Consider the following 26,915-nt stretch of genomic DNA (forward strand, 5'->3'; position numbering starts at 1 on the left):
GGCTTTAGGTTGGCATTCCCTGAGCTGTTGGAAACATACAACCCTGTTTCCAAAAATGTTGGGACGCTCCCTAAAAGGTAAGTAAAAACAGAAGGAATGCAATGATGTGCAAATCATTTAAACTCTATATTCAATAGAAAACAGTACAAAGACAACATATCAGATGTTGAAACTGAGAAAGGTTGTTTCTGGGAAAATATATGTACACTTTGAATTTGATGCCAGCAACACGTTTCAAAAAAGTTTCAAAAGACTGGAATACTCTAACATGCAAAGAAGAAAACACTAAAAAAATCAAGATCCAGAAACGCCACTGACTTCTCTGGGCCCGAGCTCATTTAAGATGGACTGAGGCGAAGTGGAAATCTGTCCTGTGGTCTGACAAATCAAAATTTGAAAGAATTTTGGGGAATCATGGACACTGCATCCTCTGGACTTAAGAGGAGAGGGACCATCCAGCTTGTTCTCAGTGCCCAGCTCAAAAACCAGCATCTGTGATGGTATGGTGGTGCATTAGTGCACATGGCATGGGCGACTTGCACATCTGTGAAGGCACCATTAATGCTGAACAATATATACAGTACAGGTTTTGTAACAACATATGCTGCCATCCAGATGACGTCTTTTTCAGGGAAGACCTTGCAATGTCAAACTACATTCTGCACACTTTACAACAGCATTGCTTCGTAGTATAAGAGTCTGAGTGCTAAACTGGCCTGCCTGCTTTCCAGTCCTGTTACCCATTGAGAACATTTAGTGCATTAAAATACGACAAAGGAGACCCCGAACAGCTGAAATCCTATATCAAGCAAATATGGGAATACATTTCCCTTGTAGTCTATGCCAGGGTACTGGAGAGGAGAATACGGCCGATAGTAGAACCTCGGATTCAGGAGGAACAGTGTGGTTTTCGTCCGAGCCGTGGAACACTGGACCAGCTCTATACCCTCTACAGGGTGTTGGAGGGTTCATGGGAGTTTGCCCAACCAGTCCACATGTGTTTTGTGGATTTGGAGAAGGCATTCGACTGTGTCCCTCACGGCCCACACAATTTCGTCTCTGCTCTTTGCGGATGATGTTGTCGTGTCGGCCCATTCAAACCAGGACCTTCAGCATGCACTGGGACGGTTTGCAGCCGAGTGTGAAGCGGTGGGGATGAGAATCAGTACCTCCAAATCCGAGGCCATGGTCCTCAGTCGGAAAAGGGTGGCTTGCCCACTTCAGGTTGGTGGAGAGTGCCTGCCTCAAGTGGAGGAGTTTAAGTATCTAGGGGTCTTGTTCACGAGTGAGGGAAGGATGGAACGGGAGATTGACAGACGGATCGGTGCAGCTTCTGCAGTAATGCGGTCGATGTATCGGCCTGTCGTGGTGTAGAAAGAGCTGAGCCGCAAGGCGAAGCTCTCGATTTACCGGTCAATCTATGTTCCTACTCTCACCTATGGTCATGAGCTTTGGGTCATGACCGAAAGGTCAAGATCCCGGATACAGGCGGCCGAAATGAGCTTTCTCTGCAGGTTGGCTGGGCGATCCCTTAGAGATAGGGTGAGAAGCTCGGTCACCCGGGAGGAGCTCAGAGTAGAGCCGCTGCTCCTCCACATCGAGAGGGGTCAGGTGAGGTGGCTTGGGCATCTGTTTCAGATGCCTCCGGAACGCCTTCCTGGGAAGGTGTTCCGGTCCCGTCCCACCGGGAGGAGACCCCGGGGAAGACCTAGGACACGCTGGAGGGACTATGTCTCCCGGCTGGCCTGGGAACGCCTCGGTGTCCCCCTGGAAGAGCTGGAGGAAGTGTCTGGGGAGAGGGAAGTCTTGGCATCTCTGCTTAGACTGCTTCCCCCGCGACCCGGCCCCGGATGAAGCGGAAGAAGATGTATGTGATGTGTGTGATTTCCCTTGTAAAACTACATCAATTGGTTTCCTCAGTTCCCAAATGCTTACAGAGTGTTGATAAAACAAGAGGTGATGCAACACAGTGGTAAACTTTCCCCTGTCCCAACTTCTTTGAAACATGTTGCTGGCATCAAATTCAAAATGGGCATGTATTTTTCCAAAAATAATAAACATTTTCAGTTTTAACATTTCATATGTTGTCTTTGTACTATTTTCAATCAACTATAGGGATAAATAATTAGCAAATCATTGCATTCTGTTTTTATCTCCATTTACGCAGTGACCTGACTTCTTTGGAAACAGTGTTGTTCACAGTAAACATACAGTTTGAAACATAGATGGTATACATCCTGTTTTTACTTCCAGGCCAACATGTTATCTGAAGACCATTTTACTCTTTGACCTCTGTGGAAGTCCATCAATGGTTTCAATATGTTATAAAGGGTTAAATGTCTAATTGATCCTGTGTGTGTGTGTGTGTGTGTTTGTGAGAGAGAGAGAGAGAGAGAGAGAGAGAGAACCATGAATGTTATTGCTAAAATTGTGCTAAAACATGGAACTCAAGTTTTGTTCTTTAGCTTCATGAATAGTGTTTTAGCTGTCATATTCTATTTTAATGGGTTACATAGTTTTTCTCTTTTCCTGGGTATATTTTTAGCAGGAGGCAGCTTTTAAAATTGTCAGTCAAATAATGTCTTTAGGTAATTGGAGATATAAAGCTAATGACAGAGAACCTCTGAGATGGCTTTTTTCTCAACACAAGTTTTTGGTTCAGTTCTTGTGGCATTTTGAATTCATTATACACATAAATTGTAATACTTTTAGGCTACAGACAGGCTTAGCCCAAATTGTAACCATACCACTTTGGAGCTTTTTAATGATTTTAGAAAATATTTTATAATGGTTTGCTAGTGGGGAACTTATTACTTTACTAAGTGACAGTCGTTTTTTAAATAATCTGTAGATGTTATCTGTTTGACAGAATGTGCTCAGTGACTAGATAGAGAGCTATTAATAGACCTTGTGAGAAAATTGCAAAGATCACATCTTGTTTAGCCTGCTGTGCTTTAGCCTGGTTTTCTTACAGTATGTATGTAGGGTGTAAGAACACACTGTGACACACTTTGACACACACACACACACACAATAATGCACACAAACACACGCACAATAACTTAAAATTTGTGTGAGGAATGTGTTGGAATGTGTTGTGAAACCTGGGCTTATACCATACCTTATACATGTGTTGTCCTTAGTTTTATTGTAAATACGTCCCACCTTAATTGACCATTCTGTTTGCTGGCTTTATGAATTAGTTTGCTTGTGAATGATAATACACACTCAGATGGATTCAGAAAACCTTCTGTGAGTCTTTAACACTCCCCATAATTACAATAGGCTGTAATGTGCGCATCTGTGAGAGCTGTTTCAGCGTCTACATTAGTGGCCTTCTGCACTAAGTCAAGTTGCTCTTTATTTTCCTGCCTGGAGTGTTGTCGGTAATGAAATGACACCTATTGTTTATGAAAAGTAGTCATTAGTGACTATGTAATGTCAATATCATTATCATATTTTAAGGATGATAATGGATGATAAGGCCGCTTCTCCTCCACTGACATCCTCCACAGATTAATTAATAATCGCCATGATTGGCCAAATCCATTCACTCATACCCAGACTTATTCTTGGTGAGACGGTGCTGTTAATGGTAGACAACATGCTGGGAACAGAATACACTAAATCTACTGTGTTTGACATACAGTTATATACAATACCATATGTGGGGACCATATTAGATGAAGGGATATGAAGACAAAAAATGCATCTCATACATTCATCCTATACATTAATTGTCCTGATACCGATGCAGTTCCATTTTGATAGTGTTTGTGTCTGTTTAGATGTAGGGAGGTTGCTAGAGTTTTGGCAGTTATATACAGCAGCTATTTAATTAGCGGTTAACAGTTAGGAGGTGTCTTCATTTGGTTAGCATGATTTTATTAGTCTCTGTGGGGCAGATGGCTGGATACTGAGGGACACAGCAGAAAGACACTGTTCAGGTGGTGGTTTTCTTTGGACCTGATTGACTTGTACAGTGCATGTGCCGAGGGGGGGGGGTTTAGAACCGTGGGTGACCGGAGGGGGGTGGGGGTTGGGGGGGGGTAAGGGGGGGGTGATCTTACCTGCAGGCATCCCAGCCCTAGAATGATATTTCTTAATTTCTCATGTCTCAATTTCAGACCTGTGTTGCTGCTGTGGGTCGGGGGTTGTACAGTCTTATTTCAATCAATCAGATGTGTTTCATAAAGCCCCTTTTACATCAGCAGTTACGTCACAAAGTGCTTTTACAGATGAAAACCCAAAGAGCACAAAACAACAGAGTTGATGCACAGTGGCTAGGAGAAACTCACTAATAGGGTAAAAACCTAGAGAGGAACAAGATTCTGAGGGCTGGCCTGTCCTCTTCTGGCTATCCTGTCTGAAGATTATAAGAGTTCATGACCTTTTGGGCCACGTCAGTATTTTTGCATTTTCCGACGATAAGCAGGTCAATAAATGCATGTGAGCTGGGTCAAGAATCCTTAAACAGAATCCAAATCAGCCGCAGAACCAGGTGGACCAGGACAATCGGGGGATGTGTGGGCAGTATCAGCAGGAATCATTCATCTCTTTCAGATAGGATCTGTGGCGTTGTTGAGGTATTCTTTCTGATAATAATTTAGCAATGTTGACATGGTCACTTTACATACATTTAAATGTTTACTTCAGTGTTTTTTTATAGACATTGCTTTAGACCAGAATTCTGAGAGGCGCATTTACTGTAGTCTAATCAGGGACATAACCGGCACTTGGGGCTTGTAGTGTTGGCTAACATTTACAGGCTTACAAATTGCATTAATAATTGTACCATTTGGTATTAACTGTTAGCCAGTTATGCAAGCATGAGGAACACTGATCAGCTTTTGCCACAAACTTTTAATGTTATACTTAGAGCCTCGTAAGTTTGGGGGCGTTATCTACTTCTGTGAAACATTGTGATTGGTTGCTCTTGCAACAGGACCTCTACTTCACAGGACGTTGAAGTGTAGTGAGTAAAAGAAGCTGCTGCTCACAAAGCTGATACTGACCCAGATCTCCATTGATACTGACCCAGAGCTCTTTCGATACTGACCCAAAACTCAATTGATTCTGACCCAGAGGTCTACTGATACTGACCCAGAGGTCCATTGATACTGACCCAGATCTCTTTTGATACTGACCCAAAACTCCATTGATACTGACCCAGGGGTCCACTGATACTGACCCAGAGGTCCACTGATACTGACCCAGAGCTCCATTGATACTAACACACAGTCAATGCTTTACAATAATGATCACTGGTTCTTTTTGGGGACCTTACATATAGATATAAAGTCTGCATTTTAATCAAAATATGGTCAAATTGCTGGTGTTCAGGCTTGGTATGAATGGGATACTAGTGAAAAGAGAAAGGGTTAAATCAAGTTTCAAAGGGTTCTTTTTCTGTCCATTTGAATAGCACATTATGAGAGCCTTTTTGTTCTAGGTAGAACACTTTTGGTTCCAGGTAGAATACATTTGGATCAATGTAAAACCCAGAAATATTTAGGTTGTAATTTGAACTCTACCTGAGACTAGTTTGAGATGGTAGAGGCAAAGGCTCAGCATGTCCCAACACAGATACAGCACTGTGTTCTGTTCAGCAGAGCTGCTTTAAGGGGTCAGCACTGTGTTCTGTTCAGCAGAGCTGCTTCAAGGGGTCAACACTGTGTTCTGTTCAGCAGAGCTGCTTCAAGGGGTCAACACTGTGTTCTGTTCAGCAGAGCTGCTTCATGGGATCAACACTGTGTTCTGTTCAGCAGAGCTGCTTCAAGGGGTCAACACTGTGTTCTGTTCAGCAGAGCTGCTTCAAGGGGTCAACACTGTGTTCTGTTCAGCAGAGCTGCTTCAAGGGGTCAACACTGTGTTCTTTTCAGCAGAGCTGCTTCATGGGATCAACACTTGTGTTCTGTTCAGCAGAGCTGCTTCAAGGGGTCAACACTGTGTTCTGTTCAGCAGAGCTGCTTCAAGGGGTCAACACTGTGTTCTGTTCAGCAGAGCTGCTTCAAGGGGTCAACACTGTGTTCTTTTCAGCAGAGCTGCTTCATGGGATCAACACTGTGTTCTGTTCAGCAGGTCCAAATGAGTTTCTATAATTATCAGTTTTACTACATGATTTGGATAACGTTGCAGAAACAATCTTGATTTAACAGGGATCTTAACTTTGTTCTGCTTCCTGATAAAAACATATTCTCTTTTCTTCATATCTCTCACACACACAAAGAGTGAAAGTTTTCATGAACACATTAGAGTTATGCTGGTTGTAAACTGTGCTGGGAGAACTCCTGTTCCACCTCATAAGCTTAGTCATTCAACCACAGCAGTAAGATTTCACTATGTGACTTTTACACTGGAAACACCAGGGAACGTTGTTCACAATGCATCTCAACTTTGTGCAACAATGAGAGGTTCTTAAAACCTACTCCCTAAGCGAGCATCAGCACCACAGTGTTTTACATGACTAGATCTGCATGGTACCTGCAGTGTCTCCAACCGGGCTCCTCTCCTGAGAAGAACATCCAGTTTCACCTCCTGTTGGATCATATTCTCTACCCATCTGAACCATACCTGCATCTCTGTCTTACTGGACTACTACCAGAGCCCAAGTGGCACAAATGCTTGGTAAGGAAATCCGTTCTCCTGCACTGGACATAAAGCAGCGTGATAACAGGGAGAGTTGACAGGCAGAAGCAAAGAGGAGTGGAGAGGAGGAGGAAAGGAGCAACAGCTGGCCAGGGGAGACCCTGTGGGTGCTTCTGCCTGTCAACTCCCCTTACCTCCGCTCCACACAGGCCCTGTCCCATCCTCTCCGCTTTGGCCCGGGGACGCTGATGTAACTAAGAACATTACCCCTCTCAGACTGATCAGCCCTCCTTACCACTGGGCCGGACTGTGTGTGTGTGTGTGACTATAAAGGAACACAGGGTCTGTGTTTGTTTCTGGTGTTATGTGGTTAGGCCTACCATGGGGCCTTGATTGGGTGAGTATAGCTGAGCTCTGTGAGTTGCTGACCTCAATCTTGGGCATCCGACGCTTCTGGATGCCAGCTGCAATGCTAGTAATTATTCTGAAGTGTTGGACGTGTTGGCTTTGTGATGAGAGAGAATGTCCCGCAAAAACAGTCACAACTAAATGATCGACTGCTCCGGTTGTTCCCCATTTACTGCCAAACAATGTTCCAGCACAAACGAGGACATACCAATACCAGTTTGATTCTGCAGGTTAGCAATGCAGAGGGATTCATCCGTCCGCAGCGTGGGTCTGTGTGAGAGTGGGTGGATGAAGTCATTAAGCGGCTGCTGGATGATGACGGCTCCGCTCGGCTGTTCAGTGCTAATTGCATCTTGAAGCCATCAGTCAGCCACTTCCCCGTAAATTACTGGCTCCTGTTATTTTTAGTTGTTTGTTTAATGAGCTACAAAAAGTATGTGTTTGTATATATATATATACGTGTATGTGTGTGTGTGTGTGCGCGCGCGCGCTCGCTAAGTATAAACACCGTATTTCCACCCTGGCTTTGTACTGTGTGGTGGCGTGCTTGGTTGCAAACAGTTTAATGAACGATCAATAGAGATAGTGTTTCATCAATGGGAGAGGAGGGTTAGGAGGGAGAAATAAAGCAAGGCCTCTTGGCTCCGATAGCACGGGCTGTAGTTAGTGATTGATTGCCAGTGTTTTGGGCCAATGCTAACCTGTCATTTTAAGCCAGCGTTGCTTATCCCTCCACAGCCTTGCTGGTGAATGGTGTGTCTTAGTGTTTGATGAGAAGGAAATAGGCACTCTAACCCCGTGTCAATACAGTTTCCTTCAGGTATATAAATCACCACGCATCCAGACTATAACAACGTTTGTACACTGCAGGTTCTGTTGCCAGATTTGCGCTGGAGAAATTTACGGATAATTGTTGCTTCCGAGGTAACGTGGGACACCTTTCTGACCGACACTCCCTGCAGTGCCTGAGGGCTAAAGACAATGTCTGGCTCAGTGTGTGTTGGGGTGGAATGAGTGGTGACGCAGGGAGTCCGGTTTTGTAGGTTCTTCCAGCTCCATAAACAGGCTCAGAGAAAAATATAGTTGGGAAGGAACTAAAAACATCTCACACTGGCACTGAATCAATTCCTCTGTCATCAGAGACAGCACTTGTTTGACAGAGAGTGCCATGTTAGTTAGCAGTTGAACAGCACAGTCAGTGAGATTATACACCTTCCAGGTCAGTGGTCTAGCCAAAGCTAGAAGGTGTAGGGTGAGCTAGAAATGTGCTTCACCTTACGGCGCATCGAGAGGAATTTGAATTTAAAATGGTATTCGAGTATTATGTTAATATATTTGTAATGAAATAAAACCTCTGAGATTGCCTCCACTTGGAACAGACAGAACCCTGCAGTGAAGAATATCTGTTTTACAGTACAGCTCCATCTGGGAATTCAACTGTTTTGTCCTTTTGAATGCCTGATTCAGATGTTGCTGTCTGCTCTACCTACTGTCTTTTAGTCATTTTGTACTGGAAACTTCAACCGCTCATTCAGAACTATAATGTGCATTGATTATATCAAATTAGTTTTGAACGGGGGCCAGTGATAGAAAATGATTGAAATTCTTTCACAAAGCATCTAACATGAGTGCTGGTCTGGTACGCACGCACAACCAACCAAACACCTATTTACACCTGAGTATAATTGTGAGCGTTTTAGCTCCCCTAGGCAGTGGTTTCTAACTCCGGTCCTCGAGGACCTTCAACAGTCCACATTTTTATTGTAGCCACAGCCAAACAAAGTTCATTCAGCATGTAAATTAATTATCAGGCTTTGGGTGTGCTAGTCCAGGGCTACAACATAAATGTGTTCTGCTCAGGGTAGTCAAGTATTGGATGTGGGGACCACTGCCCAAGTGTGAAGTCAGTTAGCTTATATGCTGTCATAGCACCTTAACTGATCACAACTACAGAAGGGTTGGATAACATGTCATTATAAAGTAGATCACCCTTATGAACTGATCTGCTTCAAACTCAATCAGTTCATTATTCCAAATCCACTGTAGCTCGACTGTCGTTCTTCCTGCGTATGTTTTGTTTACTAGGATATTGTCTTCTGTCCTGCATGCATCGTTCAGAAGTGCAGGGGCTGGTGAGTAATTGAACAGAAAACAGTTGTGGCATATTTTGACAAACTCCATATATCATCAAAGCAAGGCATCTCTCAGGGCTTACTTTAGTTCAGTGGCTGACATGACAGGCGGTTTTAACTGCGTCGGTCATGGAGGAGGTTTGATCTTGAGAAGGAATAGAGCAGGGAGTAATTGGGAGGGCCAGTGTCTGGGCCCTTTCTAATGCAATCTGCCTTTTGCCTGCAATTATCCAGTGGGACAGACAGTGGAATCCTATTAGAGCACTGCTCTGAATCCAGCGCAGTTGGTTGTCTATCTGTCCATCCGTCCCTGTGGGACGACCAATGGTACGAGCGTACTTTCGGTCACACGTTTTTTACGCCGTGGTCAACGTAGTTTAGGTCATTCATAGGATTCTCCAAAGATATGGATTATTAGTAAAAATCACTAGAAAAAGTGGTTAGTTATGTGACACCACCTTTTTTATTCCTAATGGCCAAAACAAATATAAGAGAACTTACATGTGACACTTGTTCAATTGTGTTCTGGTTTCTCTTAAGGTTGTTGAACTTATATAATAAGCAAATGAACGAAAACATGTATAAAATGTCCTTAATCGACATTTGTGGTTACAACACAGACAGTTGCTCTAGGCTGCTTTCTCTGGTGTACTGCTGCAGCATGAGTTCAAATCCAGTCCACTGTTAGTTCAGCAAAAACCCTCTAATATATCTTTCCCCATTTCCATGTCTATGGAAGCATAAAAATTCCTGGAAATATATTATAATGAAAAGTTTACTATTTTCTTTCATTGCAAATGGGTCAGTTGGGTAATCCTTCGGTGTGATTAAAATAATAACAAGTGTTTGAAAACATATGTTCTTTCCCAGACGGCATCTTTAAATATTAACACAAACTTTTGACCACGCTGTTGTGGTCAAATGAAATGGAAGTTTTTCTATTAACAGAAAAGCCCTGAATGGACCTAGACAGCCATGGACAGCCTGAGATTCCCCACCAAAGTAGACAGACCCGTTAATACATGTTATATAACGGGCGGGCCCCCATCAGTGGTGCCTCATTGGGAAACTGTTCTCCCCGGCTCTAGTACGACCTGACCGGCCTCACTCTGGCAACGCCACCAGAGACGCAGCCTCCGGCTGGGTGTGTCTTGTTCTGAGGGGGCTACTTGGTGTAGTCCCTTTTGTGCTCCTATGACCTCATCAGTGGACCAACCCGAAGTGTTACCGGACTATTTTGTCTGCTTGCCACGCTGTCTCTGGGTAGTGTGCTACTTTCCCAATGACAGCAAGGGACAACGGTTGCCAAACAGGGTATTTAGCGACACCCTGGGGCCACTTGGTGAGGGCTTTCTGCCTTGATGTTGCTGATCCCGGCCTGGGTTATACTGTGCTGTTGGGTGGGACAGGGGTGGTTGAATAGGTAGGCTGCATCTTCCGTGTGGCCGCAGGGGACTGCTTGGCTGTGCAGGCCGGGAACCTTGGGTAGGCTGCCATTGGGCAGCGTGATCCGCCTGGCCGGCGAGATATGTACCATACTCCTGTCTGTTGTTCAATACGTTCCCATCTCTGCACAGGTCTTAAAATCTATCCATAAGTGAGTACGGATTTTTGCAATTAAACAAACAAATCAAAGTTGAATATTTTTCTCCAGTCGCTGCTGCAATGAATTTAGCAGGTATTAGGAACTGGCGGATGAAGGGAATGGTTTGAAATGTAATAAAAGAGGATGAAAGAGGGATGGGAAGTATGAGCGGGATAAGAGATTGAGATACCCAGCCCCCAGGCATTGCCTGCCAACCTAATGTTGTTCCACTGTTTCCATGGCAATGACGAATAGGTGCTTGTTCTGAATGTAAGGTGGAGGGATATGGGAATGGGTTGGGGGAGGGGAGAGGTAGGGAGATGGAGAGATGAAGAGAGAATGAGAAGAAAAGAGAACGTTAAAGCCTGTAGTAGAAGCATCAGAGGAGGTTTAAACTAAGTTTTGCCAAGCTGTCTGTTAGTGCTCCTTTTCCTTTCTCTTGGATGGTCCCATTTCCCAGGCACGTGGTCTCAATAAGGACAAAGGGTTGAGAGCAGTTATTGCTGTTGGCGCTAATTTCTTTGCCGTGTTCTCAAGAGGCACTAGAGAGGGATGGAGGACAGCTGGAAAGGTTAGAGTCAAAACACATACCTCTCACCCGTTCATAAAACATGAGAGGAGAAGGGATTGTCAAGGTCAGAATGGAACTGCTGGTCGTCATCGAACCACAGGTTTTCTCTGATGCGACAATTCCCCTTCACTGTGCTCATTAACGTTAACCTCTCGCCTGTCATGGTGACGTCATGTTTGTTTTAACAGCCCCACTCTCTCCTCTCAGACCCTGGAGAACCCACGGTCAGAATATTCCAGACAGAAGCCATACTTCCTACCTGGTAACCCTGATTCCCTGAGAAGTGGTAAAACGTTTATCGTATTCCTGAAGTTTGCTAAAAATGGTGTCATCTGAGCTCATCTCAGAATTGGGCTGAACTTGCTAATTCTGGTCGACAAGACAGGGTAAGCTCTCCACTTTGTGAGATCAAAGGAATTTCTCCATCCTCCCCGTCTGTGGGCTCTTCACTGATCACCAAGACTGGCAAGACGTCAACAGTGTCCCCCCTTTTAAAGCAGGGCTCCTTTAGACATCCATTTAATCACTAGACTCTATTTAATTAAGGAGTGGTGGTGAGTTTCTCCTGACACATCCAATTCAGCCCTGGATATACATAGGCTCAGCAACCAGCTATTCTATACATGATTTACACACACACACACACACATGCACACATACACACACTTGTTGTGAGTGGCAGCTTGGCAAGGAGGGATGCACTTAATTCCTGGCCAAATTTAAATGAGAGGAGATTGTGGATGAACGGATGTGTGTGACTTTAAAAGGAATTGACACTTACTACACTAGGCTAGGCAAAAGCTTTCCAAGGTCTCTAGCCATTATACTGAATGTGTTTGTACAGGACAGCGAGATGCGGTTTGCTTTCATATTAAACATCTATATTATTTATTTCATTGTAAGCTCAGCTTTTAAAATAAATTGTAATCAAAGTTCATAGGTCGTATACACTCACCTAAAGGATTATTAGGAACACCATACTAATACTGTGATTGACCCCCTTTCGCCTTCAGAACTGCCTTAATTCTACGTGGCATTGATTCAACAAGGTGCTGAAAGCATTCTTTAGAAATGTTGGCCCATATTAATAGGATAGCATCTTGCAGTTGATTGAGATTTGTGGGGTGCACATCCAGGGCACGAAGCTCCCGTTCCACTACATCCCAAAGATGCTCTATTGGGTTGAGATCTGGTGACTGGGGGGGCCATTTCAGTACAGTGAACCCATTGTCATGTTCAAGAAACCAATTTGAAATGATTCGAGCTTTGTGACATGGTGCATTATCCTGCTGGAAGTAGCCATCAGAGGATGTGTACATGGTGGTCATAAAGGGATGGACATGGTCAGAAACAATGCTCAGGTAGGCTGTGGCATTTAAACGATGCCCAATTGGCACTAAGGGGCCTAAAGTGTGCTAAGAAAACATCCCCCACACCATTACACCACCACCACCAGCCTGCACAGTGGTAACAAGGCATGATGGATCCATGTTCTCATTCTGTTTACGCCAAATTCTGACTCTACCATCTGAATGTCTCAACAGAAATCGAGACTCATCAGACCAGGCAACATTCTTCCAGTCTTCAACTGTCCAATTTCGGTGAACTCGTGCAAATTGTAGCCTCTTTTTCCTATTTGTAGTGGAGATGAGTGGTACCCGGTGGAGTCTTCTGCTGTTGTAGCCCATCCGCCTCAAGGTTGTGCATGTTGTGGCTTCACAAATGCTTTGCTGCAGACCTCGGTTGTAACGGGTGGTTATTTCAGTCAAAGTTGCTCTTCTATCAGCTTGAATCAGTCGGCCCATTCTCCTCTGACCTCTAGCATCAACAAGGCATTTTCGCCCACAGGACTGCCGCACACTGGATGTTTTTCCCTTTTCACACCATTCTTTGTAAACCCTTGAAATGGTTGTGCGTGAAAATCCCACTAACTGAGCAGATTGTGAAATACTCAGACCAGCCTGTCTGGCACCAACAACCATGCCACGCTCAAAATTGCTTAAATCACCTTTCTTTCCCATTCTGACATTCAGTTTGGAGTTCAGGAGATTGTCTTGACCAGGACCACACCCCTAAATGCATTGAAGCAACTGCCATTTGATCGGTTGATTAGATAATTGCATTAATGAGAAATTGAACAGGTGTTCCTAATAATCCTTTAGGTGAGTGTACAGTTTGACAGATGTTGGAGCAGGTGTAGCAACATTATTTTGTCAGCTCCTCAACAACATGATAGAATGTAAAAAAAAAATATATATATATATAATAACAGAAAATAAAACTAAATCCCAAATAAAAATGAAAAGTACACTATTGACATAATCTAAACAACGATGTAAGTGAACGTTTTTGGACAGATGATGTCTACTCTCTCACGTTTTGGCCCCAAGAAGTAATCATCAGAACTATTTTGGTTTGGTCCTCAGGAGGATTTGAGGAAATCCTACTTTTATATTTAGTACCTGACATTCCAGGGAGATTGTAATGCTACCTGCTCACCACGCTAGCCAGGCGTCCTCCTCGTCAAATGGGGGATCACAGTCCTTTTCTAGACCACCTGACTAATGTGACCTTGGGCTCACCTTGTGACCCAGACCACAGTAAGAACAGCACCTGAGGATAACTTTAGCGACAGCAGAACAATATGATTTGACAGATGAAAAAGACAATGATGCACAGTCATATCTGTCGTGATGGAAGTGTGTTTGTCACAAACCAGCCGTCCGCCGGAAACATCTCCTGGTGTTCATTTAAATGCGTTTCCCTGTCCCCCCCCAGCATGTAGAGACGCAGCAGAGCAGAAGACCAGGTCCAAACTGAATATGTCAGAGTATGGAATCTCTCACACAGGTGTGTGTGTGTTGGGGAATTCTAATGAGTTTGGGAGATTGTCTCACATTAGATGTGAGTTATATTCCGCACACCCTGCGTCTCTGGGTTGATGAAAATCATTATGGGTGCTGGCAAATGGCCAGCGGGTGGTTGCCTAGGAAACCTTTCTGTCTATCGTTTTCTCCTCTCTCTCGTCCATCCTGCAGGGTCTGTGGGTTTCTCCTTCTCTGTCGTCTATCCTGCAGGGTCTGTGGGTTTCTCCTTCTCTCTCGTCAGTGCTGCAGGGTCTGTGGGTTTCTCCTCTCTCGTCTGTCCTGCAGGGTCTGTGGGTTTCTCCTCTCTCATCTGTCCTGCAGGGTCTGTGGGTTTCTCCTTCTCTCTCGTCTGTCCTGCAGGGTCTGTGGGTTTCTCCTTCTCTCTCGTCAGTCCTGCAGGGTCTGTGGGTTTCTCCTCTCTCGTCTGTCCTGCAGGGTCTGTGGGTTTCTCCTCTCTCGTCCGCCTTGCAGGGTCTGCTGTCTGAAATGCCTTGGTTCTAACGCCTTTCGGTCAGAGCAGTGTGTGCCCTGAAGGGCGTCTATGGAGGCAGGCATAAATGAATGAGATGGCACAGTATTAAACCTGCTAGGAAGATAGCCTCTAGTGGCGCGCTGTGTTTTGCTCGTTTCTCTGTTGTGTTGTAGAGAACCACATTGTCCCAGCGGTAAGCGTCACCATGTGGCGCTGCCCAACCCAGATGCACCGTGATACCACCTGACATGGACTATCACTGTCATCGGCCGTGTTTCAGTGGAACTGGCTGAGACACATCAACAGCTGTGCTGTGGGGTGGCAGGACGTTGCGGGAGGCACGGGGAGGGTGGAGGCACGGCACGGTGAGGGTTTAGGCACGGCACGGGGAGGGTGGAGGCTTGGCACGGGGAGGGTGGAGGCTTGGCACGGGGAGGGTGGAGGCTTGGCACGGTGAGGGTGGAGGCACGGCACAGGGAGGGTTTAGGCACGGCACGGGGAGGGTGGAGGCTTGGCACGGCGCGGGGAGGGTGGAGGCACGGTTTCGGTGTGGAGGATGCCCATTCGTACACTGTAAACGGTGACCACAGCCCACGCAGACTTCCAGGAGGGTTGTCTACACTGGCCATCCATAGCCAAGTCATTACAGCCTCATCAACCATGCCTGTCTGTGAGAGATGGGGGGGGGGGGGGCAGTGACCTCCAGGACAGGACAGTGACTGCGGGTGGCATGCTTGTTGTGATTAGCCCTGTTCTTCTGCGCTGCCTGTGGGTCCAGGTTGCTGTAATCACTGGGTCCCCAGTCTGCCCCCCCCCCCCCGTCCCTCGTCCCCCGCTGGCAGCTCAGGGTCTGTTATCATAACACTGCTAATGGGAGAAGGCATCATTAGTAGTGGGTCTGGGCTCTGGGCTGGGAAATGACAATGGAGCTCTGGTGTGATTGAGCTGTTAAAGGGTCTTTAGTGCTGTCCTGCTAACGAACATGTGGAGCATATTGGGTTGGTGTATGTAGGGCGGAGGTGTACGCGGGGAGGAGGTGTTATTGGGGGTGGGGGTGTACACAGGGAGGAGGTGTGCGGGGGGGAGGTGTATGCAGGAAGGAGGTGTACACAGGGTTTATGTGTATGTATGGAGGACGAGTAAGTACGGAGGTGTACATAGGGAGGAGTAGGTGTGCACTGCTGTACACAGTGTAGTTTGATGTGTATGTTTATTTCCCTTTACATTATTAATGTGGTTCTTGGCCTGTCTGAGTTCAGTCAAGTCATCATTGAAAAATACTTTCAACTCACTTCCCAGCTAAATCACAGTACAAATGAAATTAAGAGTGTTTAGGAGTGTGTGAGTGTGTAAAGGCTGCAGTATGCATAAACACACTATGGGGTGGAATGTAACATGGGGAGACCAGAGATGAGAGGGGCTTTGAGGTCAATGACATTCCAACCAAATTAGCTAAGAGTGCTTATTGGGTTTTGTATTCTAAATAGCATGGTTTAACTTTTCTGTTCAGTTGTTGGACTGCAAAATACATTGTTTCAATCTTAAATACTTGTATTGTTCAGGAGTCCGGACAATTATGTTGTGTGCGTGTGTGTGCAATGGATATTAGGGTGTGGTGTGTTATGTCTCTGTGTGGCACAGCATCTGATAAATGGCATTAATATCCTTTGTTTTTCTCTATGGTTCCATGCCTGAGCTTTTGGCTCAGATCAAGGCCATAAGTGTGGCCAGTGTGGAAGTGCTATGATTGGTGCTGGGGAGGGTATGGTGTGTGGTCATGTATTAATGGACCAGCTCAGTGTGATTGAACCAAGCCACACGGCCAACCAAACATACTGGACTTCTGAGTCTGGCCATTAATCTATATGGGTAGGTAGGCTCCATACTTCAGGAACCATAACGTAATGCCAGATATTGAAGAAAGGAGAGGGGAGGAGTCTGATTGGTAGAGAGAAAGGAGAGAGAGGGGTCTGAATAGTAGAGGAAAATGAGAGGGATGGTGTCTGATTGGTAGAGAGATAGGAGAGGGGAGGGGTCTGAATTGTAGAGGAAAAGGAGAGGGAAGGTGTATGATTGGTAGAGAGAAAGGATATGAAGTGTGTCTGATTGGTGGCCATCTGAATCTTGAAACCAACAATGGTAGGATGCACAAATCCATTTAATGGATCTTTCGCTCCTATTAGAGAATATGTTGGTTAACCGTAATATCAGTGAGTTGAGAATGAGATTGATTGATTTACTGATTTGTGTGAAGAGCACAAAGCCCATGGCATGTGTACATTCATAGTAGGGGAGCTTTTCCAAACTGGTGAGTTGAGCCGAAAAGTGGTAAAGTGTTGTGTCTTAATCCCATTCCCAGTGAAGCAGAGAGGAAAATCCCTGTGATTGACACAAAGCTATCGCAGGCAGCCCTACGATATCACCTCTCCTCAGACAGACACAGCTAACCTCAGACCAGGTTTAGCTGCTACTCGAGCCCTTAAAGCCAGCCTGACTCTTTTCCACTGTCTCCTCTTCCAGGGGACTAGAGGTGCTCCACTCTCAGACAGCTTCCTAAAACCTCCCCTTATGACCAGCCGTCAGAGTACAGCCCGTGGCTGACTGGGTTCCCTGCTCCTCCATTGATATCTCACCAGTGAACACTGTTAACTAATGAATTTACCCCTGGTCCCCCAGAGCAGAGCTGAGGCCAGGAGCCTGCAGGGAGCCCTTAATGCCTCCAGCCTGTCCTTTCTATCCTCCTCCAGGAGTAAGAATGAATCAGGGGAGATAAGAGGAAGGAGTCCCCTGGGTGTCATTATGACAGAGCTCTATGGTAAAGGAAAGGAAACTTACCTCTGTTAGCACTGCAATGGCCATCCATTCATGTGCTCCCTGGTATCAGAGGTTGACAGGGGCTGTATAGAGATCAGGCCTATGAGAAGTTATGGTGTGTCTCTATACCAGATCTGCGTGGTGAAGAATGTGAAGGTGAGTCTGTGGACCGGGCATGTGTGGTGAAGACTGTTAGGGTCAGTCTGTGGTCCAGAGGTGTGTGGTGAAGTATGTGAAGTTGAGTCTGTGAACCAGAGGTGTGTGGTAAAGACTGTGAAGGTGTGTCTGTGGACCAGAGTGGGTGGTAAAGACTGTGAATGTGTGTCTGTGGACCAGAGGTGTGTGGTAAAGACTGTGAAGGTGTGTCTGTAGATCAGAGTGGGTGGTAAAGACTGTGAATGTGTGTCTGTGGACCAGAGGTGTGTGGTAAAGACTGTGAAGGTGTGTCTGTGGATCAGAAGTGTGTGGTAAATACTGTGAAGGTGTGTCTGTAGATCAGAGTGGGTGGTAAAGACTGTGAATGTGTGTCTGTGGTCCAGAGGTGTGTGGTAAAGACTGTGAAGGTGTGTCTGTAGATCAGAGTGGGTGGTAAAGACTGTGAAGGTGTGTCTGTGGATCAGAAGTGTGTGGTAAAGACTGTGAAGGTGTGTCTGTAGATCAGAGTGGGTGGTAAAGACTGTGAATGTGTGTCTGTGGACCAGAGGTGTGTGGTAAAGACTGTGAAGGTGTGTCTGTAGATCAGAGTGGGTGGTAAAGACTGTGAAGGTGTGTCTGTGGATCAGAAGTGTGTGGTAAAGACTGTGAAGGTGTGTCTGTGGATCAGAAGTTTGTGGTAAAGACTGTGAAGGTGTGTCTGTGGATCAGAAGTGTGTGGTAAAGACTGTGAAGGTGTGTCTGTGGATCAGAAGTGTGTGGTAAAGACTGTGAAGGTGTGTCTGTGGATCAGAAGTGTGTGGTAAAGACTGTGAAGGTGTGTCTGTGGATCAGAAGTGTGTGGTAAAGAGAAGAGCAGGGAGAAAGTCTGATCTCTGAATGCCTGTGGAACTTTTTCTGCTGTACTGATTTACCACCATACTGCATTCACAGGGATAGAGCCTTTATCTCCACCTCCCTCTCACAAATCCTCCCACCCTCCCTCCCACCCATCCTCCCACCCACCCATCCTCCCACCCTCTGCTTCTCTATCTTCCTCTGTTGCAACAGAATGCGTGATCTATAATTCATAAGAGCAAATAGATTGTGAAGCCCTCACATCTAGAAATCTGCCTTTGAAATGATCATCTCTCTCCATGCTTCCCAAACACATTTATGTCACTTGCAGAACATGTTTAATGATGCCATAAAATGATCTTTTCAAAATTAAAATGAGTATGTGAAATGATCTTGCTGTGATTTTGTTAATGGTCAAAACCAACAAACAGACAGAAAAACAAGATACACTGTGATCCTCATTGTCATAGTATCTGGAATAGTACTCATGTCATTTCTGGATGCCATTGTGAATACGTAGACATACATCCTTATGTAGACATATTGCAGTCATGGTAATTTGTTTACATTTGACCATGCATTTTGGGTGTTTCTGCAGTTGGCAAGTCACTAAACTAATTTTGATTAAATCATCTTGCTGAACTAAAGGATTATTGACCTGTTAGTCTCTGATCTTCAGCCCAATGTAGTTTATGTGCAAATAAGGTGAGCTGAAACAATAAGATATAGACATATTATAATACATGCCGCAATATTAGGACAGATTATCAGAGAAACAATCAGCGGTAAATATATATTATGAAAAACATAGATTTTCCTGCCCGGTAAGTGCTCACCAAATCAGTACAGAAGTAATCCTCTCTCGTGAGTTACAGGTCAGTGACAATGGAACTTTAGTAACAATATAATCCTGCTCAAGTTTGCATTCCTTATTTTAACAAATGAAATGTATCTTATAGATGTTTAGCAACATCTATAAGAGTATATAAAAAAAAAGGGGGGAAACATGAACATTTGCGGTCTGTATTTGGCCTGTATGCAGCATCCCAGGCTTTATCAGAGTATCAGCCAAAGAGTTCAACAAGTAAAAATATCCAAAGAGTTAAACAAGAAAAACAGCTATTACAAAAAGAGTGTATTGGCCCTTGGTGTTAAAAGGCTCATAGACTTTTAGTTGAAATTATGGCTTCAGAGACCTTATGAGGGACGGATTGCTTGTGGGTATAACATGGTGAAAGGTATGGGAATAGAGAAAGAGTGAGGGTGAATGCTGCTGGTTAATGGTGGGTAAAAGAGGGTGAAGGGGAGAGTGTCAGAATGCTGGCAGCTAATAGAACTGGTGAGGTAACACACTGAGCACACATGTACTGTGGTAATCGGATGTGTCCAGGCGCACCAAGGAGATGACATCAGACCACATTGAACCATACTAACAAGCTTCAGGACCCATGTCTTTCTGTTCCCCCTCTCTCATGCCGGGACTGTTCATGACCATATTGGTTATTCTGACTCTGTTTTCTCTTCCGACCTGTAGTGTTGTTCTCTTCCTGTCTTACCTGTAGTGTTGTTCACTTCCTGTAGGACCTGTACTGTTGTTCTCTTCCTGTTACTGACCTGTATTTTCTTCCAGGTGTTGCTGTCTGGGCTGATAGGAGTGGTGTCATGGAAAAGGCCTCTCTCTTTGGTGGTGAGTGAAGGGTCTGCCTAAAAACACAGTATTTCACTCAGCCATAGTGAGTGTGACTTACACTCCATAGTGCTAACAACATTCAGGGTAACAGATGCCTCACTAAAAGCATTCAGGATAACAGCAGCTTCACTAACAGTAAACAGGCTAACAGCATACAATGGTGTAATCTGACAAACTACAGTGGGATGTCCTGAAGTTATCTTAGCTGGGATAAAACACTGTTACAAAACAGATCATAGCGCACATACCTTCGAGGAAGGATACAACTTAACCACTCTCCTGGAAAGGCTCTAGCTATAGTAAACTATGAATTGGTTGACATTTATATAGCTTGTAGTTCTGCAATAGGGACACTGTTGAGCACAGTTGTCCACAGTTTCAGTAATTCAAGTTGGTTTTAATGCTTCACAAGCACAGAGATGACAACATAATTATTTAACTAGATATGCAGGTTTACTACATGGATTTCATGCTCCCTTTTAACATCAAAGACAACAGCATTAAACAAGTAAAAAGAGCAAATAATGACAAGAAACACAAACAATAAAGGACAGCCCCCCATCTCCTCTCTTTTCCTTAAGCATCTTTAAAAAATAATTAGTCTTAGTCACAACTTGTTTGTTTTTCTCAGTTTGTGTTGCTAGAGAGTTGGATAATAAGCACTACACTTTATAACACGACGGCTACATTGCACAGTATGTCCTTTGTATAATATGCTCAAAGGGCCAGTGTCACTCCTCCTAAGTTCTGACTCTCGTCACCAGTCTCCTCAGGACATCAGAGAGATGAGGAACTCTCCCTCACCGTCATGCTCCTCATGTGTGTATAATTCTCCCATTTGAAATTCTGGCCATGTTAGACACCATCATCGTGCAACATTTTCTCAGAGTTGCTCCACTGTGTAATGGATTTCTCTATCCAGAGGGTGTACGACAGAAATCATGATCAGAGACGAGCCTGAAAGGAGGTTCTGATAGCTTGTCATGTTAGACTATACTCGAGCTGGTGTTTAGAACCGAATCCTCACTGTGAATTCAGATTCTTGCCTGGTGGGCAGCCTGTGAATAGGATGTAAAGTTTATGCATCAAGTCTGCAGTGTGCAGCCAAGCATCAGGCTCACACAAAACAGCAACATGACTTGAGATTGCCGGCTGAATTGTTGATGTGTCTCTTTGCTCGGTCCGAATTTGTACATTTAGGGAGCCAGTCAGTGAAGCAGTATGTTGGTCGGTCAATCAATCAATCAAATTTATTTCTAAAGCCCTTTTTACAACAGCAGTTGTCACAAAGTGCTTTACAGAGACACCCGGCCTTAAACCCCAAGGAGCAAACAACAGTAGTGTTGAATTTCAGTGGCTAGGAAAAACTTTCTAAGAAAGCCACATTTTAGGAAGAAACCTAGAGAGGACCCAGGCTCAGAGGTGTCACCAGTCCTCTTCTGGCTGTGCCGGTGAGATATTAAGAGTCCAATTGGAATAATTAATAAATGTATCTGGGCTAAATACAGAGTCTATTTAAAATTAGACTAGGTCAGAAGTATGACCAGATGGACAAGGACAGGGACCGCAACGGGCCCCCCAAACCAGGTACTCCGCAGGTGTGAACCAGGACCTCATGTCCTCCTAAAGTTTAAAATGGGAGAAGACTGGGAAAATTCAGAAAATGCATTCATCATATCAACAACGATTTATAGTGGAGAAGGAGAACTTTGTGGGGAAGGAGAACTGACCCAATCCCCCAGCACAATAGTATAGTAGCGTAAGACCTTGGAACTGAGACGGGGGGGTCCGGCAACACTGTGTCCCTACCCGGGGGAGGCCCCGGACAGGGCCCAACAGGCAGGAGATCCTGAATGAGGGCCGAGTATTGCCAGCAGAGTACAGCCCAATTGCACAAGTGCGCAACAGAGAGACAACAACAAGCCAGTGACTCTTCCCCCAAAAGGCATTGGAGGGAGGGCATCCCAGTGGCGACGAGAGCCCACCTGGCAAGACAGCAAGGGTGGACAGTATCAAGCCTACTGGTCACCTTCACACCCCCGGGCCAGGCTACTTCTAATACCAAGCTGGATTTGAAACAAGACTACCAGCAGTTGGCATTGTTTGGTGGTAGTGGTGAGCTGAGGACTTATGGGGAACCAGTCAGTCAGCAGAATGTTGTAGGTTGTGGTTATTGAGTTTTTGATTGTAATGATCAGGGGGCATCAGGTTAGTTTTGAGGTTGTTTACTTCTTCTCTGCACTAGGTACATTCAACAAAGTGACTGCCATGACTAGGTGTACCCCCTAACACCAGGTGCGCACATACTATATTTGTGTGTGTGTGTTTACGCCCATTTTCTGTGCTCAACCCTAGTATCCCAATGCATAACACTCCATTCCCCTAGTCACATAGTGGACTTCCCATAGCGCTGCTCCCCTTGCAGTATAATGATGGGGTAAAGAGGCTGCCGACATTCCCGGTATAGTCTTGGGTGGTATCTCCGTTGGTGGTCCGGAGGGGACCATGGATGATTCAGCAGAGGTGAGCAGGTCATCAGTGATTTGTTCTGGAGTTGATCCTCCCCCTGCGAATACGGTATCCAGGGCATCAAGGTCAAGTGGATGCAGTAAGAGGAGCTGCCCCTTCATAGCCTCGTAGTTGATCCACATGACGGCAATGCATTTGTCCATCATGCGTCCTGTCCCTGTAGGAGACAGGCCCCAGTGGCTTCAGTTACAATGGCAGGTACCCATTTAGGGCCGCCAGGGTAGCTCCTCATATAGTCCAGTTCCTCCAGTTCAAAGCAGTGCAGGGGGCAAAGTCCTCTATCAGCTCCCTCCTCCTGCTTGTGCCACATATCGTACGAGAAGTTCGGGTGCAGCCGATCCAGGGCTGTAGTTCGCGGATTCTTCCGGGTAGAGGCTGTGGGCATAACATGTTCAGAGAGAAGAAATCTGTCCAGGCGAGTGCACCAGTCGCCCTGGAAGATCCTTGTTCAGGCCTCTTTCATTGTCGGCACCATGTGTTCAGCTTGTCCATTAGAGGGCAGGTGATGGGTTGCTGTAATAACTTGGCGGGTGCCATTCCACTTTGCAAAATCCTTGAAATCAGAGGATGTGAACGTTGCTCCTTTATCAGACACAATGATATCAGGTAATCCATGAATGGCAAAGAGCAGCAGTAGGGTGCTTATTACTGCAGCAGAGGACATGGAGCTGACTTTGGCCACTTCCAGCCACTTTGAGTGGGAATCCATGACAATGAGAAAAGTATTCTCTTCGAATGGTCCGGCAAAGTCCAAATGACTCAACCATTTCTTTGTTGTCCACTCCCTTGGATGCAAGGCAGCTCTAGGTGGAGAACGACGTGAATTCTGACAGGAGGCACAGTTTCGCCCCACTGTTTCAACTTCCATGTCCCTTCTTGGCCACCACACGTAGCTTAATGCCAATGCCTTCAATCTCACCATTCCAGGATGCAAATCATGTAAAATCAAAAGTACACCCTCCCTCGCCAAGAAAGGCACTACAGCCCAACTGCCCCACAGCACAAAGCCTTTGTGTACCGACAGCAATAATGCCCAAACTGGCTGTCAGAAATCTCAGAGGGCCACAAATGCAGCAGCCAGCACAGCACTCTGGACAGAATAGCGTCCCTTAAAGTCAGGGCATCTTTCCTAGCAGCATGTAGAGGGGCATCAGGAACCACCTCCAACAGCATTACGTCCAACAGTGGAGGTGGATCAGTCAAGGGGGTAGGAGGTGGAAGGCGGCTAAGGGCATCCACATATGCTAGCTGCCTTCCTGGGCGGTAGCAAAGCTCATAACTATGGGCTCCAAACATCAGCCTCCATCTGACCACTTATGGGGAGAGAATCTGGGGCATGGGTTTTGAATGGTGGAGCAAACCCAGCGAGGGCTTATGATTAGAGCACACCACGAAATGACGACCAGAGATGTACTGATTAAACTCCTTAATAGCAAAAGCTATTGCCAGGGCCTCCTTACCCAGTTGTGAATAGTCCCTCTCAGAAGCAGCAATGGTTCTTGAGGCATAGCCCATAGGTACTTCATGGCCATCAGGTTCCACATAGCTCAATGGGCCCACAAGCCCATACAGGGAAGCATAACACATAAACACAAGGGGTTTACGCTCATTATAGTGAGTGAGCACTCCTTCCACTTGCAGCAGCTGCTTAAGCCTCTTAATAGGCCACGTCATGACTGTCTGTCGAGCTCCAAGGAGCTGCGTGGTCCAGTAGGCAAATCAAAGGCTCCAACACAGTAGCAGGAAGTTGTAGTAGAAAACTGCTGTAGAAATTAAGCAACACTAGAAACGATTGCAGCTCAGACTTGTTCTGAGGAGATGGGGCCCACTTTATGGCCCTTACTTCCTCCTGGGTGGGCCGCACACCATCCATATCCATATGAAACCCCAGGAACTCAACTTGTGCTGCAATCGCAGGCCTGCATCCACAAAGCACCCCAAAACCTCGACCAGCCGAGAGTGGTGTTCTTCCTCAGGGTGGCCTGAAATTAAAATATCCAAATACGGCTGTAGTCCCGATATGCCCGCTAGCAAAGTGTCCCTGTAGTGTTGAAAAATCACCACCGTTGTGGACACTCCAAACTGTAGTCTCATTGCCCTGAACAGGCCTGTGTGTTGATAGTCAGGAGCTGACCAGCTTGCTCATTCAAAGCCAACTGCTGGTAGTCTTGTTTCAAATCCAGCTTGGTAAACAGCACCCCCGCTGTCAATGATGCAAACAACTCAGCCACAGTAAGTAAAGGGTAAACATCAGGGCTCACCGCATTGTTCCCAGTACTACAGAAATCCCCACAGATCCTAAGGCCCCCATCTTATTTTGGACTGGCACAATAGGTGTAGCCCACATGGATTACTTTACTGGCTTGGAAATCCCCTAAGCCACCAATTCAGCCAGAGCCTTATCTGTCTTTGGCCCAAGAGCAAAAGGCACTGGGGTGAGACTTAAGGAACCTGAGGAGCTGAGGGGTCAACGGCAATAGGTACAGGGGGCCCCCTGCAAACCCTAAAACCCTGAAAGGCCTTATCATGCCCCTTTGTAACTGAGTCCAGAAAGTATTGTATGTGATTAACTCTGGTTAAAAGTCAGAGTATGCTCAGCCAATAGGTGCCTTCGGAGAGACTCGTCCAGCACCCCACACTCAATCCTATTACACAGCATTGATTCTCGCTGATCCTCAAACCAGCATCCCATCCTCGTGGCCAGTATTATATCCTGGATATTGTGCCCAACCCCAGTATCCCATACATAACAGTGGTGATTCGAGGACTTACAGGGAACCAGACAGTCAGTAAGAGGACCGTTAGTGGACCCCGTCTCCTTTGGACCCCGTCTCCTTGAGACCCCGTCTCCTTGATACCCCGTCTCCTTTGGACCCCGTCTCCTTGAGACCCCGTCTCCTTAATACCCCGTCTCCTTTGGACCCCGTCTCCTTTGGACCCCATCTCTTTGAGACCATGTCTCTTTGAGACCCTGTCTCTTTTGGACGCTGTCTCCTTTAGACCCTTTCTCTTTTGGACCCCGTCTCCTTAGGACCCAGTCTCCTTAGGACCCAGTCTCCTGAAGACCCAGTCTCCTTCAGGGGTCTCCAACAGGTCGATCACAAGGTACATTTATGAGCAGCTTCTGAAACAATTCAGAAGTGCAAGCAGTTTTCACATGTTCCACCGTAAAATATCATTAATGTACCTCAGAAGGTTTTAGACACCTTACAGCTTAAATCATCCCACCCCTGTTTAGTCACTATGGGCTTGAAAAGCCAAAACGAAATGCACTAGCTGGTGAATGTTTTCAGCATGTTTCTAGACCCCTGCTCTTTAGAGCCTGTCTCTTTAGATGTTTGTGGTCTGTGCTGTGCGCATTTGATCATCAGCTGATGGGAGCCATGCTGGCCTTGTGTGTGAGCAATCCATAAAAGGACCTCAGTGTGCCAATTGCAAATCAGGAACTTAACAACAAAGCATGCACCGTGCAGTAGTGGTCTGGTAATCAACTCTTTTGTAAGGCTGTATTAACTCTCTTGCCAATATGGTTGAGTGGATGGACTTAAATAATTAAGCTGAATAGCTGTATGTACTTTGCAAGCTAAACACATTCAATGTGACGTTTTCATGAGGTAGGCTAATGCATAGATTTTATTGACAACATGCCTGGTGCATTTACAAATGCTACTGTTACAGAATCTCATGCTTATACTTTGTACATACAGTGCATATAGTTGTGTTTTCTAGTACAAAGCTGAGTGAACGTTTTAAGCGTCTAAAAAGCATTTAAAAGGTTTTATTCCTGGGTCTTTTTTATTGTGTTCATGTACTGTATCGTGTCCCTTCAAATTAAATTTTACACACTGTAGGCACTTTATACTCACCTCCATTGCAGCTAATAGGAGTCTATCAACTTCTAATCACTTTACCCACAACCTTATCAAAACTAGTCTTACCTTGCAGGACTGTACCATAAGAAAGAACATCTTGAATGTTTTCAGATATATCTTATTTCTCTAATAAGAATTGTAATAATCATAAAAAGAAATATTCTTAACCATTAAAAATACTCAAGACTGAATTTTTAAAAATCAACAGAATTTAATGGAAAAATATAATAAAATGATAGACCTCCATTTATAGTAGTTTGTGAACCCTTATTTGTCCGGTCAGGTTTATTGAAAGAAAACTTAGCAGCACTGTCTTTTTCGACCCAGGCCTTGTAAACCCTATGTCGTTAGACCCAGTAGTTTTAGACCCAGTCTGTTTTGACCCAGTCTTTTTAGA

General features: G+C 45.4%; 1 protein-coding gene across 1 annotated transcript in view; it reads left to right on the plus strand.

Moving 5' to 3' along the window:
- The window catches only part of fam189a1 (family with sequence similarity 189 member A1), a 137,400-nt gene that overhangs the window by 32,048 nt on the left and 78,437 nt on the right, over positions 1 to 26,915 (plus strand). The window contains exon 2 of the mRNA XM_029124013.2: positions 20,058 to 20,114. Within this exon, the coding sequence (XP_028979846.2) occupies positions 20,058 to 20,114 (57 nt within the window). The remainder of the gene's footprint in view (positions 1 to 20,057; positions 20,115 to 26,915) is intronic.

This window comes from Esox lucius, chromosome 2, assembly GCF_011004845.1.
Source record: "Esox lucius isolate fEsoLuc1 chromosome 2, fEsoLuc1.pri, whole genome shotgun sequence".
Lineage (NCBI taxonomy): Eukaryota > Metazoa > Chordata > Actinopteri > Esociformes > Esocidae > Esox > Esox lucius.